This window comes from Pleuronectes platessa, chromosome 19, assembly GCF_947347685.1.
Source record: "Pleuronectes platessa chromosome 19, fPlePla1.1, whole genome shotgun sequence".
NCBI classification, from domain to species: domain Eukaryota; kingdom Metazoa; phylum Chordata; class Actinopteri; order Pleuronectiformes; family Pleuronectidae; genus Pleuronectes; species Pleuronectes platessa.
Genome location: NC_070644.1, coordinates 491853 through 512098, shown reverse-complemented (window position 1 = coordinate 512098; position 20246 = coordinate 491853). Strand labels below are relative to the sequence as shown.

The 20246-nt window shown below is 41.5% G+C and overlaps 1 protein-coding gene across 2 annotated transcripts in view; it reads left to right on the top strand.

Annotated features, from left to right (window-relative positions):
* ncapd3 (non-SMC condensin II complex, subunit D3) overlaps window positions 1-20246 on the top strand; it is a 107983-nt gene that overhangs the window by 16602 nt on the left and 71135 nt on the right. For both annotated transcript variants that reach the window (XM_053410809.1, XM_053410810.1), the window contains exons 11-21: window positions 4582-4834; window positions 5081-5119; window positions 7407-7499; window positions 7585-7658; window positions 7816-7950; window positions 8144-8364; window positions 8504-8695; window positions 8801-8898; window positions 8981-9090; window positions 17698-17805; window positions 18020-18134. In XM_053410809.1, the coding sequence (XP_053266784.1) occupies window positions 4582-4834; window positions 5081-5119; window positions 7407-7499; window positions 7585-7658; window positions 7816-7950; window positions 8144-8364; window positions 8504-8695; window positions 8801-8898; window positions 8981-9090; window positions 17698-17805; window positions 18020-18134 (1438 nt within the window). The remainder of the gene's footprint in view (window positions 1-4581; window positions 4835-5080; window positions 5120-7406; window positions 7500-7584; window positions 7659-7815; window positions 7951-8143; window positions 8365-8503; window positions 8696-8800; window positions 8899-8980; window positions 9091-17697; window positions 17806-18019; window positions 18135-20246) is intronic.

Here is a 20246-nt window from a genome sequence, read left to right as displayed (position 1 = left end):
ACTAATGGCATTGTCGTATTTTTGAAGCAGCAGTGTCTTGTCGAAGTTGGTGTTTGAAGAGAGGAGACGCGGACCCAGAACTTGCGGACCCAGAACTTGCAGCATAACAGAATTTATTACACAGAAGTTTCACAGGTCAGACGGGCTCCATGGTATGCCCGGATAATTCACAAAGGCCAGATAGTGAAAATCTGGCTTGCCTCTGCCTTTTTAAAGAGGTGTTGCAAACAAAGCTATAGATCAAATGACGTAGCACATAGGGTCTATGCCTAAATTTGCACATGTTTTTAGTTACTGTAAGTTGAAGTCACCTGCTAGATCTTTGGCCCTCCCTTAGCAGGTCAGATACTATCCCATAGTTCAAAGATCATTCCAAAGAGGGTGATAAATAACCCAAACACATGAAATAACACTTACGAAGCCTGAAACGTCAGAATCAAGTAATTTAAGAGGGTAGCATGCCATCATGGTATATGACCATGTTAGAAAGTTCCAATAGCTGAATTTACGACAGCATTCAGTCAAATTTTTTTACTCTAACCCGTGGCACCAGACAAGGGTGTCCCCTATCTCCTCTACTGTTCGCGCTAGCTATAGAACCCCTGTCAATCTTTCTGAGGTCCTCCTCCACTTTTACTGGGATCTCACGATTGGGCACAGAATTTAAGTTGTCACTTTATGCTGATGACTTATTGTTGTATGTCTCAGATCCTGTCCTTTCCATTCCAACAATTTTAATATGCTTTCCAGAGATTTGGATCATTCTCAGGCTATAAAGTGAATACTTCTAAAAGTGAATGCTATCCTGTCAATGCTTCAGCATCAAAGCTCACACAGTCAGATGTCCCTTTTAAAATGAGCCTTTCTGGCTTTAGGTATCTCGGGATCAGCGTAACCAGAACGTTAAACTCTCTTTTTTCTGCTAATTTCTCACCTTTAATGTCTATAATTAAATCTGACCTCCAAAGATGGAAGAGCTTACCTCTCTCATTAATTGGAAGAATTAACGCGGTTAAAATGAACATTTTGCCCAAATTTCTATTTTTGTTCCATTGTCTCCCACTTTTCCTGCCAAAGCAGTTTTTTAAAACAATTGATCAAACTATTTCTGACTTCTTATGGTGTGGAAAGGCTCCTAGGATCCGCAAATCCACACTTCAGGGATGTAAATTCAATGGCGGATTGGCACTTTCGAATTTCCAACTGTATTATTGGGCGACACATATTCAAAAGATGTCATATTTGTTCAAGTCAGTGAATCAGCCATGGTGTCACTTGGAGGCACAGTCATGTGTTTCATCCTCCTTACCTGCTCTACTTACCTCTTCTATTCCATCCAACCTCTCTGGCATTACAAATAATCAAGTGGTTCAATCCACACTTCAAATTTGGTATCAGTTTAGGAAACACTTCAAATTTAAATCAACATCTACTTTAACTCCCTTACTGAACATCATTTATTTCGACCTCCGCTTACAGATTCAACCTTTCTCGCTTGGCATAATAAAGGCCTGAAATGTTTTGAAGATCTTTACAAGGACGGTATTTTTCGCAGCTTTACAGATGTCTCAGGAGAATTTCATCTCCCACCTTCTCATCTCTTTCGATACTTTCAAATTAGACACTGCGCTAAAGCTTTGTTTCCAGTTTTTCCCTCCTCGCCGCCGACCCCACAGTGGGAGGTGCTTTTAAACCACGATCCACTTCAAAAATCACTCATCTCTAAAGTTTATAATGAACTTCTGTCTTTTGATTCCTCTCCAGTTACTAAAGTTAGGGCTGCCTGGGAAGATGAACTGGATCTGAACTTGGAGGATGACTGGTGGGACACTGCTCTTAAGAAAATTTACACAAGTTCATCCTGCGCTCGTCTCACACTTTTAAACTTTTAAACAGTTTAAAGTACTGTTAAAGTCCACTTTTCTAAAGCTTGACTGTCGCAAATCTATCCCAGTATCACTGACAAATGCGACAAATGTCATGCCTCATCCTGCAATTTAACCCATATGTTCTACTCTTGTCCGCTACTCTCTCGCTTTTGGTTGAATTATTTTGACACCATGTCAAAAATACTTTCAGTGATTATAAAAGTCTCCCCCCATGTTGCCATATTCGGGCTCCAAGAGGACCATAACCGGTTTACCTCTACTCAATTAGACATTTTAGCTTTTACTTCCTTACTGGCAAGACGCCACCTTCTTCTCCACTGGAAGTCGACTAAAGCTCCCTCCAGTACTCAGTGGCTCAAAGACACCATGTCTTTTCTATAGTTGGAAAAGATCAGATATTCAGTGAAAGGTAGCTCTAACAAATTTCATAATAAGTGGCTTCCCTTTCTTACATTCTTCCACTCTCTCCAGTCCCTACCCCCTGATTGACGCCCCCCCCTCTCTCTCTCTTTCCTCTCTTTCTTCTTCCTTTTTATTTATTAATTTACTTATTCTTATTTTTAATTTAAATTTTCTTTTATAATTTTATTTATTTATACTGTGCAGCTTTAATACTTAATTATTACTTAATAGAATTTTCAGTTATTTATTTATCTTTGTTATTATTACTTTCATTGAATTGTGTAATGTATTGTTCGCTCCCCCTCGGTCATGTCATCAGCAAACATAGGATGTCCTTCCACTGTTATGCTGACGACACACAGTTTTACATCAAAACTGCCCCAAACCCCTCTGCAGCCATTTCATGTCTCACCGCCTGTCTTGGACATGGATGAGCAGCAACTTTCTCCAGTTAAACAGTAGCAAAACTGAAGCCCTCCTTGTTGGCACTCCACACCAGGTTCAGTCATCCTCCATAACTCAGCTCACCTTCGACGGTCAGGTCATACCCCTCTCCTCCACAGTCACTAATCTGGGAGTTAGGTTTGATCCTCACCTGACCTTTAATGACCATATAAAACACCTGTGCAAAACCTCCTTTTATCATCTCAAAAACATATCCAAACGGCGCCCCACTTTAACCCTGTCAGATGCAGAGAAGCTCGTCCACGCATTCATCTCCTCTAGACTGGACTACTGCAATTCACTTTTCACTGGGATCACTGGCAAGAACATCCAAAAACTGCAATTCATTCAAAACAGCGCTGCCAGGATCCTGATGAGAGTCCATAAATATGAGCACATAACTCCAATTCTCCAGTCACTCCACTGGCTCCCTGTTTCAACCCGGATTGATTACAAAGTCCTACTCCTCACCCATAAATGCATAAATGGACATGCACCTCCTTACCTACAAGAACTCATCACTCCCCAAACCTCCACCTCCACCCGCACCCTCAGATCTACAAGTAGCTCGCTCCTTCGGGTTCCCAACACCAAGCTCCGCACCATGGGCGACCGGGCCTTTTGCTCAGCAGCGCCCCGCCTATGGAACGGTCTCCCTGACCACCTGAGGGCAACACAGACCCTGGACTCTTTTAAGACTGGCCTAAAAACCTTTTTATTCAAGAACGCGTTTTTACTTTGAGTTGAGTTTTTTTTATGACTTTGATTTTAACTATGTGGCACTCTGAGATTCTCGGATGAAGAGTGCCTTACAAATAAAATGTATTATTTATTATTATTATTAACACGTTCATGTGATCCATAAATTAAGAAAAACATCCTAGGAGGTAGACTGTATATGTTACTCTTAACCCATCGGGATGCACAGTATTTTTATGGTGTCAATATCTCTATATATTGTTAATTGTCGTACAGAGATTGTGATACTGACTGTAAATTCGACATTGATTCCTGTTCTACTGTGCTTTACCTCCTAATAAAAATATTTAAAAAAAAAAAAAAGGATGAGCTAGTTTGACCTTTTCGGGTTGACCTAAATGGACTCAAAATCAATTCCCAAACCTACTGACAGTATTTAGAAGATACTTTCTTCAGGCAGTGGTACAGGAAAAAGTCTGCATCTTTCAAGATGACCATGATTTTTATGCAGGACAATGCTATATTGCATGCATCAAAGTACTCTACTGCGTGGCTAGCCAGTAAAGGCCATAAAGATGAAAGAATAATGACATGGCCCCCTTCCTCCCCTGACCTAAATCCTATTGAGAACTTTTGGGCCCTTCTTAAACGGTTTACAGTGAAGGAAAACAGTATACCTGTCTGAACATTGTCTGGGAGGCTGTGGCTGCTGCTGCACAAAAAGTTGATAGTCAACAGATCAAGAAACTGACAGAAGCCATCTCACATATACTTTCTTAAATATTCAGGTTAGAGGTTTATTGACGTTTTCGATTGACCGAGATCACTGTAGTTGTTAAATTATAAAATGAATCCTCAAAAATATTACTTGCCTAATAATTGTGCACACAGTGTATATCAGTTAGATGCACTGTAATGGATTCTGATTGAGCATGTTTTAGTCACCTCTACTCGTGCCTTCAAGTTCATAAGGATAATAAAATAAAAATGTAAACACTAATTATAAAATATTATATTCCTAGTTCAACATTGTTTGGCCCACTTGATGTGGAAAGTGTACCAGCCTGCATATGCGTCGATGGTAGCATTTTCTTTTCAGTATTTGAGAGATATCTACAAAACTTTTTATGAGAAACCTTCTGTGTAGATGGTGTGCCGACTCTTCTCTATGGATGTGGTAATGGTACTGCTGGAGCAGCCCGAGAGGAGGCCAGGAGAGTGTAAGGACCCGGACCTTGCCTGTTTTCTGCCACACAAATTTCTGATCCAGAGCATGCTGTTCGCACAGCAGATGGACGAATCGCCCACTGTCCAAGGTCATGCCCTTTCCTGTCTGGCCCAGTGTCTGGAGCTGCCTTCACTCAATGTCACCAGGGCCGTCCACAACCTCTTCTCTGCCAGTGAGAAAAACACCCAACACCATATGCAGTTGTATTTTCCTATGAAAGTCATTCTTATATGAATAATCTAGTTTGGGGTATTAGTCTAGTACCTGTTTTCAGACAATGCTTTTGATATATTCATGATAGCATGGGGGATTATATATTAATTGTTAGAGAATATATTTTAAGAGTTTTGTGTTTAAATCATAAACTGTTTCAGTAGATACATTTCCACTAAAGTAACCTGTCTACTCCTCTGTTAAGCTGGAACCCAGACATTGTTGGATGGTGAAACCACAGAAGGTACACTTTTCCTTTATTGCAGATTGAGTTAAAGTTGAGACCTTCCACACCACATGGGAAAGATAGATATAACTATTTGATTCTTGTCAACTTACTTGTAAAGGATTATTCTGGTTTGTTACAACTATATTGTTATTTACTTTGTACTCATCGAGTTAAAGCAACACCTGCATACCGGGCCGGGTGTAACGGCTCTGCGTTGCATTAGTTTTGCATACCGCGGGAAGGATAAACTGTTGTTATACACATGTAGTTTGAGGGAGATTGAACAAGTACACTAAAGTTACAGCAATTTCGTCTGTCACGCGACTCGTTGAAATTTGAATGCTAACATGGCGTTCAGTTAAAACTCACAGACTTCATCATTATTGTCTTGAGACCGTTCTGACAAAGTTTGAATGGCTTCTGTCAATGGACGATGAGGAGTACATCAAAGTTTAAAAAACAAGACATTTCCTGTTGCCACCAGGGGGCACTGTGACTTTAAGCCATGATTTCTATGTAGATGGCAGGCCGGGACGCTTGTCATACATGTCCAGTTTGGAGTCAATTGGACCATGTATGTCAGAAAAACAACAACCTCGTGTTTTGATGGCGAATCAACACTGTCACAAAAACTACTTTTTTTTTTTATCTCCAAGCAGTCAATAGGACACTCACTGAATTTGATGTTGAGCTGATTAAAGGTATGGCATGAGTTTGTTAAAATACACAGCGTCTGTTACGGTTAATCAAATTATTGCCTCTGGCTTTTTTTTTCATCTGGTCATAATCTACGAGTGTACTGAATTTCGTGAACATTTTAAATTGCTGAGCCATTTTACCAATCCATATTCCAATTACTCCAGAAATGTACATTTTCACCAGGCCTGACATGCCCACAAAGTTTGGTGAGTTAGATTAAGCCTCCAAAAATGGGATTAATTTTCCTGAATAATCAAACAAAAAGCAATAGGATGGCGCTTGAGTCCTAATAATCTTAAAACCTAGACAAGGAACTAACGGTTCACAATTAGATTCATGTTGTCTTGTCGATTTTTGACAAACTCCTTTCAACCTGTGTCTGAAATGCTTGGTTTAAGCTCTCTGTGAGCTACCCCCTCCCGATAAAGCCTAGTCTGCTTGGATTTGCGGGCTGACTCACTCTGTTGCTATTGGTGAACTGCTTCCAGTGCTTGTAGGAAACTCTTGCCTCTGCTTTCGCTTGTTAGCTGGCTTTTTTAGGGGCTGTGTCTGAGTAGCTGCTACACATGCATTATGCAAGGAGGACGTATTGGACAACTGACAAGTTGTTTCAAGAGCTGCAGGAGCAGTGTTTTCTGTGGGGCATATGAGCTCCCTTTACTGAGAAGAGATCTTTTTCATACAAAATAACCCCCAAAACACTCAAGGGAAAAAACACTCGAGGGAAAAACTGAAAACGCATAATCTTCTTCTTTTAATACAAAAAAAGAGAAAGCTTGACACAGCAATAACGCAAACTGGGACCAACAACAACAACAGGTTGTCCAGACAAAGTAAACTCAGACTCTGTGGTCCTGAGGTAAAGATCCACTCCAAACAAAGGGCTCCAGGAAGTGTGTGGCTGTGTGTACGTTGATTTCAGTGTGTTCATTATGAGCACTAGAGATGATGGCTGGTGTGGGTGATGAACAAGGATGCAGGGAAAGACAAACAAGTTTAGAGGTTGGCCAAGGATTAACTAGGACAAGGTTGTATGACACTCTGCGAAGTCGTGATCCTGATTCTTTTGGGGTTTAGGGAGATGCAGGAAATGCCGAGCTCAAGTATAATTCTAACGGCATGGGGGCTGCTTCTATGCAGTGGGTGATTTGTAGGGGTAAGAGGGGTATGCCCTCTACTTTAAACTTAAATTATCGAAAATCCATCCCCCTTGATAACCTCCCAATTCTGCCATCCCTCTCAGCTATCCCCCCATTCTGAAAACAAGTTTGTAGAAAAACCTATCCACACTTTATTTTGCACACGTACAGTACACACTTGACCTTAGATTATTACATTTAAAATATATTATTCTTGCCCATAGAAATTATTCTTAAAATTTGAATTTGAAAAACCTCCCAGCATTATTCAGTTTTTATAAGAATTTGTTTTTGCAAGTAACTGTAACCGTTTCTCTGAAGAGATGCTCCTTTGAACACATGACTATTACTCGCTGGATAAATGTGTTTTTGAAAAAGAAATCTAATTAAGCATTCACTGCTCTTTGAATGCTGACAGTACACGTTTTTTTGAAGTGTTTTTAATAGATGTGGTTATGTTTCAGGTATTGTAACTTCCCAGCAGACTCAGAAAACCTACCATAGTCTGCCATTCAGGACTTTGGACATCAGCAGCACTCAAAGCTTTGGATGTGATGGTGAGATAAGCAAATAATTCCTCTGCATCAATTATTCCCCACTCAAAGTCTGAGCTTTATTTAAAGATATGTATTTTCAATGCAGCAAGAGAGAACACGACTCTTCTCCTGCAGCGTTTGAAAGACTCTAAGACTAACGTGAGGAAATCAGCACTGCAGGTACCTGGAGCTGAGCTTTGTCAGATAGCAACATGTTTCAAATCAGTCACCAGTATGTTTAGTTACACTCATTAGTGGCTTTCGGTGCAGTAAAACAGGGGTAAAACAAAGGATGCACAAATTACTTTAACTTAGGAGCTCTGTGGTCCTTTCCTAGGCCCTGGTGAGTCTCCTGAAACATGCTGTGATCCCCATGAGCTGGGAGAACTTGGCTATGTTGTCAGAGCGTTGCAGAGACCCGGCTGTGTCTGTGAGGAAGAAGGCCCTGCAATGTATGGGAGACTTACTTGTGGTAAGTATCAGCTGATGACTCTGAGAGGCATTAAAACAGATGGCAGAAAACTGAACAAAATGCTAACAGGGGTTGTTAGTTGTCAAACAGGATATTGTTTCTCTTGCTGCATAAAGTAACAATTTGCATGCTCTCAAACAATCTGTTGACAAGGAAAAAAGTAATATATTTTTCTTTTTACCCCGACCACCAGGCTAAACCAGAATGCAGTATGGTGCAAAAAGCATGGCTGCAAGGAGTGATGCCAGCTTTGGCAGACTCTGAGAACTCCGTGCAGGACAAGGCGCTGGAGGCTCTGGATCAGCTCGTGCTCAGTCAGGTCAAGCCATACTCTACCAGCTGCCACCTGGATATCAGTAAGAAGCTGACCTGGGACCTCCTGTGCTTGCTCTGTCACAAGTGCCAGAATCTCAGGTTGGACCAACTTCATTCAGTCTAGTTTTCCTTTCTTCAGTTAGAGCAGTCTTTCCAAAACATTTTTTACCGACTTTAAATAGTTTTGGAGCATTGTCATATCACCTTTCCTGATTTTATTTTTTTCTCGGCTCTCAAGTCCCTATTTTAGCAGGGCTTTCACCATCTGGTCCAAACAGGACAAGTTCACGTCTACATTCATCACCAACCTCATCTCACACACTAAGGCAGATCATGCCGAAGGGGCCTGGCTATTTCTCTCCAAGGCTGTTGTTTCGTCTCCCAGACTGCCTTGTGGAAAGATCCTGGAAGCCTGGGACAACATGGTCAGGTGTGAGGGCCAAATTTATTTATCTGAACTGTAAGCTAATTTTTTATTTTCTGAAAATCATTATTACAGTACATACATTTATTGTACTTTTGTTTTTGTTCTTAGTTCAAAGGATGCAAATGTGACAACCTGCTGTCACATCCTTTCTGTGATAGGAAATATTGCTGCATATTTGAATGATGATACCAAGGACAGGATAGTTGGTAAGTGAAGTGGTATGATATAATGAGAAATTAACTGGAGTCAGCAAAGGTTATAATTTATTTAAAAATTCTCTCTCTCCAGAGGATTTGATGTCTTGGTTGAAGACTTTCAACTTGGCTTTAGAGGTAATCAGTGCTGCTGTGGAGACTCTTTATCACCTCAGCCGTAGTGATGACATCAAACAGACTCAGGTTGGAGATCTTGCCTTCTTACTGATATGATTAGTATCTGTTCTTAATTAGAATGAAAAATGGAAAATAAAAGATACCTTTATCTATTAAAATGTCTTTAGGAATTGCTGATATCTCCTTTTCTTTTGTTAAGGTGAATGAGTACAAAGATAAGACACGATGCATTGAACCTCCTTTCCTTACTATTTAGAGAACTTTTGCACCGCTACATGCATGCCTGTTTGGAATGGGCTGTTCACTCAACCCGTGGTAATATAGACATTTTTCTTGTCAATAGTGAGTCCTTCTCCAACAGGCCTACAATATAGTTTGTTATGACATGCATGCTGGACATTGTTTGCAGAGCTTTTCATATAGTCTATGGTGTAGAGTTAAGTTTGTGTTCGTTCGTTCTATCTGTTTTTTCTGCAATGATAGATGGATAGATAGATGGATACTTTATTTATCCCGTGGGAAATTTAGATCATCAAGTAGCTTATACACTTAAACACATCACTGACATACATACATACATAAATCGCATACGGAGAACATATTTACAGATACAGGAATGGAATGCAATGACGTGATTGTGTCATTGTCCAGTAGGAAAGTGTTCTTGTGCTGCTGGAGTAGATAGTACAATAATATATATCTATATACAAACAACAGAATTTTTTTTATAAATATATAAGAATTTGTAGTGGTAAAGTCTGGGACAACATGGTCAGGTGTGAGGGCCAAATTTATTTATCTGAACTGTAAGCTAATTTTTTATTTTCTGAGTCCCCCCCCCCCCCCGGCTGCACAACACAGCCTCAGAGACGCAGGCTTTTAAGCCTGACGAACTGTGGTCTCTCCGTCAGGTAGTCAGTGATCCAGGATACCAGGTGGACGTTTACACCCATCTGCAAGAGCTTGTCACTCAGTCGAAGGGGCTGGATGGTGTTAAAGGCACTGGAGAAATAAAAAAAACATGATTCTCACAGCACATTTCCCCTTGTCCAAATACGAGTGTGCCCTGTGCATAAGGTAGATGATGGCATCATCCAAGCCCACCTTCTCCTGGTAGGCAAACTGCAGCGAGTCGAGTGCATGGCGTACCTGGGGTCTGAGGATGTGAAGAAGCAATCGTTCCATGGTCTTTGAGATTGGTCTTGTGTGATGTTAAGGCCACTGGCCTGAAGTCATTCAGCACCCTGGGGTGTGGCTTCTTGGAACAGGGATGAGGCAGGATGTTTTCCACAGTGCAGGGACCTCCCCCAGTTGGAGGCTCAAGGCTGAATTATAGTCCTGCAACTGCAACCGCGGAAGGCCACGCAGTTGCATCGACGGACTCGTTTTAGTTTATGCTTCTCTAACGTGTTGCGCGTGTTGCAACGCAATTCACCGCCAGAACACTAGGCGGAGTAACGTTGTTTGTCGAAGACAAAACACACAAAGAAGAGACGTCGTTTTCTTCGTCGACTGTTTATTTACATCGCCATTGCGGCTCCTCATAGCCTATTTCTGGCGGACAGTGACGGGTTATACAAGTGGTCATACTTTCGGATCTCTTCTGCCAAGTGCTCATCTATTTGGTCCATATTTGTTCTTCTAAATCTTCCGTGATTTCTGCCGGTATTATGGGGCATGAAACCGAAAACTAGACTCCGGAAGGGATGTAGTAAGCAGACCAATCACAAGCCTTGCAGGCTGCGTGAACCTCGCGTCGCTTTGTCGTATAGTTAGAAAAATTGGCGGACGCACGCAAGCCGCAAGAGGGCACGCGAGGTTGCGTGTCTTGCGTGCGTGCGTACAACCCGACTATATATATATATATAAATCGGCCTTCAGGTTGAATATATGCTGCAGAGGCTCACCCAGCTCCACAGCACATGCCTTGAGAAGTCTTAGACAGACCCCATCAGGGCCGGCTGCTTTCCTAGGGCGCAGTCTCCTCAGCTCTATTGTGACCTGCTCCGCCGTGGTGGTAGGGGGGAGGGGGGGGGGCTCTGTTTGATTGCCTGAGGGAGGGGTGCAGCTGTGGAGAATGGCAGAGAGCTGGAGGGAGTGGGGCCACACTGGCTGTGGTCCGAGCAGAAGGGAGGGGATGATCTCTAGGATGTGAGGGGGTTGTGGCATGCAGTGAGCAGGTAGCAGCAGCAGATGGGGCTGACTGGGGGGATGCAGGACTAGGTGTTAAACAGTCATTACCCCCTGGAGCGGGGTTGTCAAACCTATTGTAGAAGTGGTTAAACTGGTTTGCCCTCACCACATTCCCCTCAACAGTGCCGCTGCTCTTCTTGCAGCCTGTGATGGTTTTCATGCCATCCCACACCTCTCATGTTGTTCTCCTGCAGCTTCTGCTCCCCGTTCCTTCTATATGAATCCTTTGCCTCTTTCAGCATGGTCTTCAGCTCTCCCTGTACGCGCTTCCTCTCTGCCTGGTCCCCCTCTTTGAATGCCCTCTTTTTCATGTTGAGGAGATGTTTGACATTGTTGGTGGTCCAGGGCTTGTTGTTAGGGAAGCAGCGCACCGTTTTAGTGGGAGCGACAATGTCCATGCAGAAGTTCAGGTAGTCAGTAGTGCAGTGTGTGACCCCTTCAATGTCCTCCCCAAAACAGTCTTGCAGCACAGTCCAGTCAGTTGACTCAAAGCAGTCCCTGAGGGCATCCTCTGCCTCAGGAGACCAATTCCTGAAGGAGCGCGTGGTGGTTGGTTGTCTGCGCACTTTTGGTGTATATTTGGGTTGTAAGAAAACCAGATTGTGATCTGATTTCCCCAGGGGAGGAAGTGGTGTGGCTTTGTATGCGTCCCTCACGTTAGCATACATCAGGTCAATTGTCCTGTTCTTCCTTGTTGGGCAAGACACAATCTAGTGAAAAGCAGACAGAGTTGAGTCCAGAGTAACATGATTGAAGTCCCCCCGAAATTGCAATGAAGGCCTCAGGATGTTTAGTTTGGAGCCCAGCGATAACAGAGTAGATAATGTCACACGAGATTTCGGCCGTAGCTCGTGGAGGGATGTAAACGCAAACAATGGCGTGCGAGAATTCCCTGGGCATGTAATAGGGACGGAGGATCACAGCAAACACTTCGATGTCCGGGCAACAGATGGTCTCTTTTACAGTAACATGCCCTGGGTTGCACCACCTAATGTTAACATAAAGTGCAAGCCCCCCTCACCAGCTCCTCCGGTATGGGGTGAACTGTGCCGACATGATTTCCTCACCGCAGCGCGAGCAGCTGATCCCTCGTGTAAACAAAGTCCTGACTGCCTTGTTGCGGTTGATCAGTACGTGTATCCATAGGATATAAATATATCTACACAGTGCCTCCTTAAAAGCAAGTGTTAACAATGACAAACAAACTTAAAAAAGACACGAGACAACGGAGCTACGTGGAAAGGCTGCCACTCGCGTCGGTGCCAGGTATACATATTTTATGAAGATTTTATAGAATTTTATAGTCGATAAAATTAAACTGAATTCGCTGTAATTCTTTTTATTATGACTGTTGTGCTTTTACTTTGTAGACAACTTGCTAAATAGGAGGTGGTTTTATGAACATTTTTACCATGACGGAGTTCGGCATTCAAGATACCTGCGAATATCTGTAAGTCGAATAGGGTAAAACAAAATAGTCAAATTATCCAAATGATCTTAAGGGCCAAATAATTAGCTGCTGTAGTTTTCGAGGACGTAGAAAAATACATGTTCAACTTGGTCTACAGACTGTAGGCACACTGCAATTTTATTAATATTGAGTGTATCATGTGTCCAAATTTTTCATTTCACTTCCCTGGACCACAAAGAATGCACAGACCTAATGTGAAGTTGATTTTATTAACAGATGTGAGATATGCGTTCCCACATACAGTGCCTTGCATAAGTATTCACCCCCTTTGGACTTTTCTACATTTTGTTATGGTATAACCACAGATTAAAATTTATTTCATCGTGAGTTTATGTAATGGACCAACACAAAATAGTGCATCATTTGGAAGTGGGGGGAAATATTACATGGATTTCACAATTATTTACAAATAAAAATCTGAAAAGTGTTGAGTGCATATGTATTCACCCCCTTTACTGTGAAACCCCTAACAAAGATCTGGTGCGACCAATTGCATTCACAAGTCACATTTGCAAGTCACATAATTAGTAAATAGGGTCCACCTGACTGCAATTTAATCTCAGTATAAATACACCTGTTCTGTGACGGACTCAGAGTTTGTTGGAGATCATTACTGAACAAGGAGCTCACCAAACAGGTCAGGGATAAAGTTGTGGAGAAATATGAAGCAGGGTTAGGTTTTAAAAAAATATCCAGAGCTTTGAAAATCTCTCTGAGCACCATAAAATCCATCATAAGAAAATGGAAAGAATATGGCACAACCGCAAACCTACCAAGAGGAGGCCGTCCACCCAAACTGAAGAGTCGGACAAGGAGAAAATGAATCAGAGAAGCAACCAGGAGGCCCATGGTTACTCTGGAGGAGTTGCAGAGATCCACAGCTGAGGTGGGAGAATCAGTCCACAGGACAACTATTAGTCGTCTACTCCACAAATCTGGCCTTTATGGAAGAGTGGCAAGAAGAAAGCCATTGTTGAAAGGGATCCATAAAAAATCCCGTTTGGAGTTTGCCAGAAGCCATGTGGGAGACACAGCAAACATGTGGAAGAAGGTGCTCTGGTCAGATGAGACCAAAATTGAACTTTTTGGCCTCAATGCAAAACGCTATGTGTGGCAAAAACCCAACACTGCCCATCACCCTGAGCACACCATCCCAACAGTGAAACATGGTGGTGGTAGCATCATGCTGTGGGGATGCTTCTCTTCAGCAGGTACAGGGAAACTGGTCAGAAAAGAGGGAAAGATGGATGGAGCCAAATACAGGAAAATCCTTGAAGAAAATCTGATGCAGGCTGCAAAAGACTTGAGACTGGGGCGGAGGTTCATCTTCCAGCAGGACAATGACCCTAAACATACAGCCAGAGCTACAAAGGAATGGTTTGGATTAAAGAATTTTAATGTCTTAAAATGGCCCAGTCAAAGCCCAGACCTCAATCCAATAGAGAATCTATGGCAAGACTTGAAGATTGCGGTTCACAGACGGTCTCCATCCAATCTGACTGAGCTTCATCTTTTTTGCCAAGAAGAATGGACAAACCTTTCCATCTCTAGATGTGCAAAGCTGGTAGAGACATACCCCAAAAGACTTGCAGCTGTAATTGCAGCGAAAGGGGGTTCTACCAAGTATTGACACAGGGGGGTGAATACTTATGCACCCAACAGATGTCAACTTTTTTGTTCTCATTATTGTTTGTGTCACAATAACATTTATTTTGCACCTCCAAAGTACTATGCATGTTTTGTTGATCAAACGGGAAAACGTTTATTTAAATTCCAGTTAGTAACAGTACATAATGGGAAAAAGTCCAAGGGGGGTGAATACTTATGCAAGGCACTGTACAGAAAGACTAGCTCTTATAATGTCTGCCTGTGATAGGGGATATGGAATCTAAGTGAGACCTGTTAATGGCCTCCATTACATGGGTGGAATATCTGGTCAAAAGGCTGTCTATTGAGGTGTCAACTCATGAGCCTGTTTGTGGGAACTAGTTGTGAGGGAAGCCATCAGGCTTAAGGAGGCAATGGAGAAGGACTTTTGGGGGAGGTGTCAAAGAAGTTCAACTCAGGAAGGGAAACCATGGCTTGGCCCAGTGTATGGCCCAACTACTGAACTGTACTAGGCAGTGGAAAGAGCACTTTAAGAAGCTCCTGAACCTGCCCTACAAGGATGAGGCAGAGTCTGAAGCCTCAGGGGAAGCCTCGCCCATACGTTATCCCTGGCATGGGTAGCTGAGTTAAGTAAAAAGCTCCCTGGTTGGAAGGTGCCAGGGGTGGATGGGATTTGCCCTGATATGCCGACGGCTCTGGATGTTGTTGGGCTGTGTAGTCTGACATGCCTCCTCATTGTAGTAAACTGGTTGGAAACAGTATCTTTAGAGTGGCAGACCGACAGTTGTTCCCAATTTCACAAAGGTGTACTGGAGGTTGTGCTTGAATTATTAGGGGATAACACTCCTCAACATCACTGGGGTCTCTTTCAGGGACCATGATAGGAGGCTCCGGTCGATCGTCGAATCTTCAATAAATGGGGAGCAATGTGGATTCCACACTGGCTGTGGAATTGTGGAGCAGCTTTCTACATACATGTGTACAATGCCCAGGTGTTCAAAAAATCTTGGACACGTATCTCAAATAAAATATATCAATCTGAAAGACTTCTCAAGCACAGGTTGATGATGTTGGAAGCAGGATGTCTCTGATGTGGCCATTGTGCGTGACATGATGCTTGATTGTTAAGGGCTTTGTATATGAGGAGCAGGATTGTAAATTCTATTCTGAATTTTACCTGTAGCCAATGCAGAGAATATAAGACGGGAGTAATATCTTCTTCTAATTCCTGTCAGCATTTGCACTGCAGCTTTTTGGATCAATTGAAGGCTTATCACATAATATAGGACAACACTAGTCCAGTCAAACAAAAGCTTGGACTTTTTAGACAGGATGTTTTTAATTTTCATGATATTGCGCAGGTTTTTTTTTTTTTTTTTTACAAAGAAAGTTCCTCACAATATAGCAGGGGGCCAAGCTAATGACATTCTTTTAACTTAGGGATTAGATTCATCAGGCTTCATATATAAGCTAAGCTGGTTGCCATCTATATAACAATGGAGGTGTATGTGGTGCTTTCTGAAAATGTTGCTGAGGGAAGGCATATACAACATGAAAGGCATCCAAGGACAGAATTGTGGAATTCCATGACTTTTTAGTGCATGGAGGATTCATTGTTAATATTAAGTATGACTTAAACCAGCCTAGTGCTGTTCCTTTAATCCCTACAAGTTGTTCCACTCTCTGCAACAGAACATTAAGATCATGACCACATAAATCACACCAGGGCTCAAGACTAACTTTTAACATTGGTCTTCTTGATTTAGGTGCATCAGCACATAACTTGGTGGCAGCCAAAATTCTTCACTGAGCCTGTTTGGAATGCAATAATACACCTATTAAACCCTTTCTTGTCACTTCCCATGTATATTGGTAATTTTCTAATTAGAGCTGGGTATCGCCACTGATTTCCCGAATCGATACATTTCCGATTGACAAGTTGGCACCGGATAAATGTTACCAGTGCAGTATATAGTATGGGATGATTTACATGAGCTTTTAGGTTTGTACTGTATTAGGTTAGTATTACAGTGTTTCATCTAGGATTGTGTGTGTTTTGTGTATATATGTGTGTGTTGACAAGCTGCTCGATTATGGAAAAATCATTATCACGATTATGTTGGACAATATCAAAATCACGATTATTCAAACGATTATGTGCCCTTATTCTGAAGTCTATGCTTTATTCTTTAAATGACTGGAGTGTGCGCAATAAAGTGTATCACTTCCGGTTCAGGTAAACACCGATGACGGCCGAGTGTCTTATTCTTCCGTGAAACCATGATATCGGTGTCCGGTTATTCAAATCCTTAATGATGGCAACACTAACACTCTCTGACTGGCTGACCGGCGTGGAGAAATGCGGGTCCGGTCTGACCGGTCTGAACAGCAGGGCGGGAGCGCGCTTGAGAATATCGGGGCATGGCACGGCCGCTACATGGTTTGCTGCTGCTCTAACTTTTTCAACACTTTTTGTAGATCAAACAGGGCTGCCCTCCCTGCTTTTCCACCCGCGCTGTTTTTTTCACCGCCGGTCACCACACACACAACCCGCCTCCTTCACTTTACGGCTGCTTGAGAGTGAGTGCCAGTCAGCTGAGCCGCTGAATGCTTACAGGGAGGAACTGAATGGAGCATTCGCGTCTCTTTCGAAAAAAATGCCAAATAATCGTTTCAACTTGATTATAGTAGTTTGGAGATCGTTTGACCCCATAATCAAAATCACAATTAAATTTCGATTAATCGAGCAGCCCTATGTTGGTGTTTACGTGTCTTGTGAACTGTTGAGCGAATCAACACTAAGTTAAATCAAGTACTGCTCAGGTTCTAATACTGTAGCTTGTGATGAGTGTTGGTATTTATTGTTAAAGTGTAATGTGAAAGCAGGAGCATGGATTGGAGGACACTCTGACAGATACATGGTACAAACTGCACCTGGGCTCCAGACTAACTTTTTATAACTTATAAGTTGTACTACTGTGTTTAACTTCTTCATTTAGGAGAACACCCAGATGGTAAACACTTTACCCGTGCTTCTGCTCTGATCCTCAAGCAGCAGGGCTAATCATTTAGCGATAGCATCATTGTAACCCTGTATTCAGTTGACAAACCATTTTGTTTATGGTACTGAATTCTCCTCTCTCAGCTCTGCTTCTCGTGCGTGTGTGTGTGTGTGGAATTAACTGACTGTAATGACATTATCTTTACAAATAACTAAGGTGTGGAAGATATATAATAGCTAGATAACTAATACCAACTGCCAAAGTACCTACCACTCTGTTGTCACCTATAGAGGACAAAAGCTCATGTCAGACTGTTATCAAATGATTGAACATAATCATGACTTATTTCCAACCCCTAAGCTTGCAGTTTCTTTAGTGTGATTTGCTTTCTTTCTTCAGGCATTTCTGAATCGGCATGGCAGTGAGCTGGTGTCACTCTGTGAGGGTTATTTAACATCCGTCATCATGAATGAAAAGGGAGCTCAGAACCTCAACGAGGAGCTGATGGTGGGAACTAACTCTATACTCTATGCTGCTTTTCCTTGCAGGTCAAGGTTAGGATTCAGTTTGAAGTGATTGCTGTTATAGTGAAAGACTTAGGTTTAGGATATTTTACAGTTTTGATTTAGATTTTTTTTTCAGACCCAATATCCAACATCATCCCAGGTTGCCACCTTTTTAGTGGCACTTCTTATATAATAAAAATGTTTTTCTCTTCAAGGTTAAACATCTCCACACGCTTGGTGTGGTGTCACTCCACTGCCCTGCTGAAGTTGGCAAAAGGACAGTGCTGCTGGTCGAGTCTCTCCTCACAGTACATTCTGACAAACTGGCAGGTATTATTAATGGGCATTAATATGACAGATTTGTCTTTGGGCCTGGCCCAATTCCTCTCCCTTAGCTCTACACCTAGATATGAAGTGCCCCTATAACACATCGAAATGGCACAAGTCTACCCCTTCCCGGCCATGTGCAAAATGAAGGGGTTGGGCCAAGTGGTAGGGTGTCCCTCAGAGGAAATTTCTTATATGGTTTTCAGTTTGATGCAGAAGTTTGTATGGACAGGACTAATGGTACTTTTAATAACCCATGTAAACATGTTGACTTTATATTGACCGATTGATCAATCTCTCCAATCTCAATTGTCAGATGTGTCACTATTATAATGTTGGTTGATAAAGGTTGTTAATATAATAATGAAAGTTGATCGATTAGGGCAAGAGAGTGTGGAAACAAAAAGAAAAGTTAAAGTGACTTAGTTGTTAATATTTGTAGAGATTGTTTGTGTATTGTAGTTATATATTAAGAAAAAATATTATAACGGCAAATTTAAACACTATTTTAAGATGCGTTTTTCAAAAGCTCTTTATACAATTAATTTTTTTTAATACAAAGCTTATTTTACTTGAAACGAGAAAAGAACATTTATTTAAAACAACTTGAATTTAGACTGTTTTGATATTCCTCCAGAAAGTAACCTGAGTAACTTGAGATCTTGTCTGGGACTGTAAAAGGCTGATTAGCAGTCCAGAAGGGAGAGATTTTTTTTGTTGTGGAATAATGACTTGCAGTACATACTTTGTTTGCGTCCTAATTACTAGGGGAAGATTTTCTGCCCCTTTGTGGCTTCTTTTGGAGTGGGACTCTACCTGCAAAGGGCATTTCATATCTAGGGGTAGGGCTAAGGGAGAGGAATTGGTACAAAAGAGGTGAATTGGCAAAGGCTCTTTATCTAATTGTGAGGACTTTTATTGATGTAATGCTTTCCCAAGCTGAATACCTGACCCCAACTCTTACCTTGTGACACAGTCTCATAAAAGAAATAACAGAAAAAATGATGCAAGTATAGAGACATAAACGATGATATAAGAAGGAGCATGCCAATGAAGGACTCTAAATGCAAGAAGTAAAATTTTTAAGTGGGATAAAATACTAATAAAACTAATACAACGACTGTTTATGTCTGAGCTCCAGGCCCAAATAAATAAACTCTCTTGATTGCTCACTCAGTTTAGGAAGAGTATAACTTATTCTAGGAGCTGTACGCTACTAACCCTGTATGAAAGTGATCATATCTTTCAATGTTGTATGGCCTGGCTCGGGGTAAACTCTTTGAAAATCAAAAACATACAGAGAATAAATACCATAGAACTTTTTTATTATTTGTTATGGTAGTAGTAATGTCAAGAACCTTAATTTACTTTCACCGCTGGTCTTGATTCTGTCATGACAGGCCCGTCAGCTTTTTCGGGGGGGCCAACACTAATATTGACTTGGTCAACATTCTTGAAACAAACTCCTGAGATTCTCTGTTTAATCAACAGTTTTGTATGGTGGACTAGATATTATTTTTGAAATGTCCTTCGAGCTAGTTTAACGATTCTGTCCATTTTAAGTGACTGATCAGCTTCCCTATAGACCAATAACAGTATAATTATAAGTATGTGCTATGTAAGTAATGATTTGTTTCTATATCAACAATCTAAATAAGGTTAAACATTGTTTTAAAGATAGAAAGATAATATAAAATGAAATATTAACACAGATAAAAGACATTAAAACCAGTAAAAAATCAGGGGTCAAAAGGCTTTGCTATAAAATATGTTTTAAGCAAGAATTTAAACAACAGGTTGAGTGGTAGCAACTCAAGTATTTGTTTACTACTCTAAGCTGATATATGGACCTGGACCGTATTACAGTTTTTCTCCATTGCTTTGGCTCATTTCACGAAACAGAAATGACATTCTCAAAACAACACGTGCAAACCTCCAAACCACTGGGCACTTGTTCACAACAGATTGGAATATCTCATTCCTTTCATCAAATTGCAATTGTATTAGCACATCCTTGCAATGACAAGTACAATTTCCAACAGCTTGCACAAATTTCAAATGATTTAGCACACCTTTGCAAACGGTTAGGTACATTTGCCTTCAGTTAGCCCAATT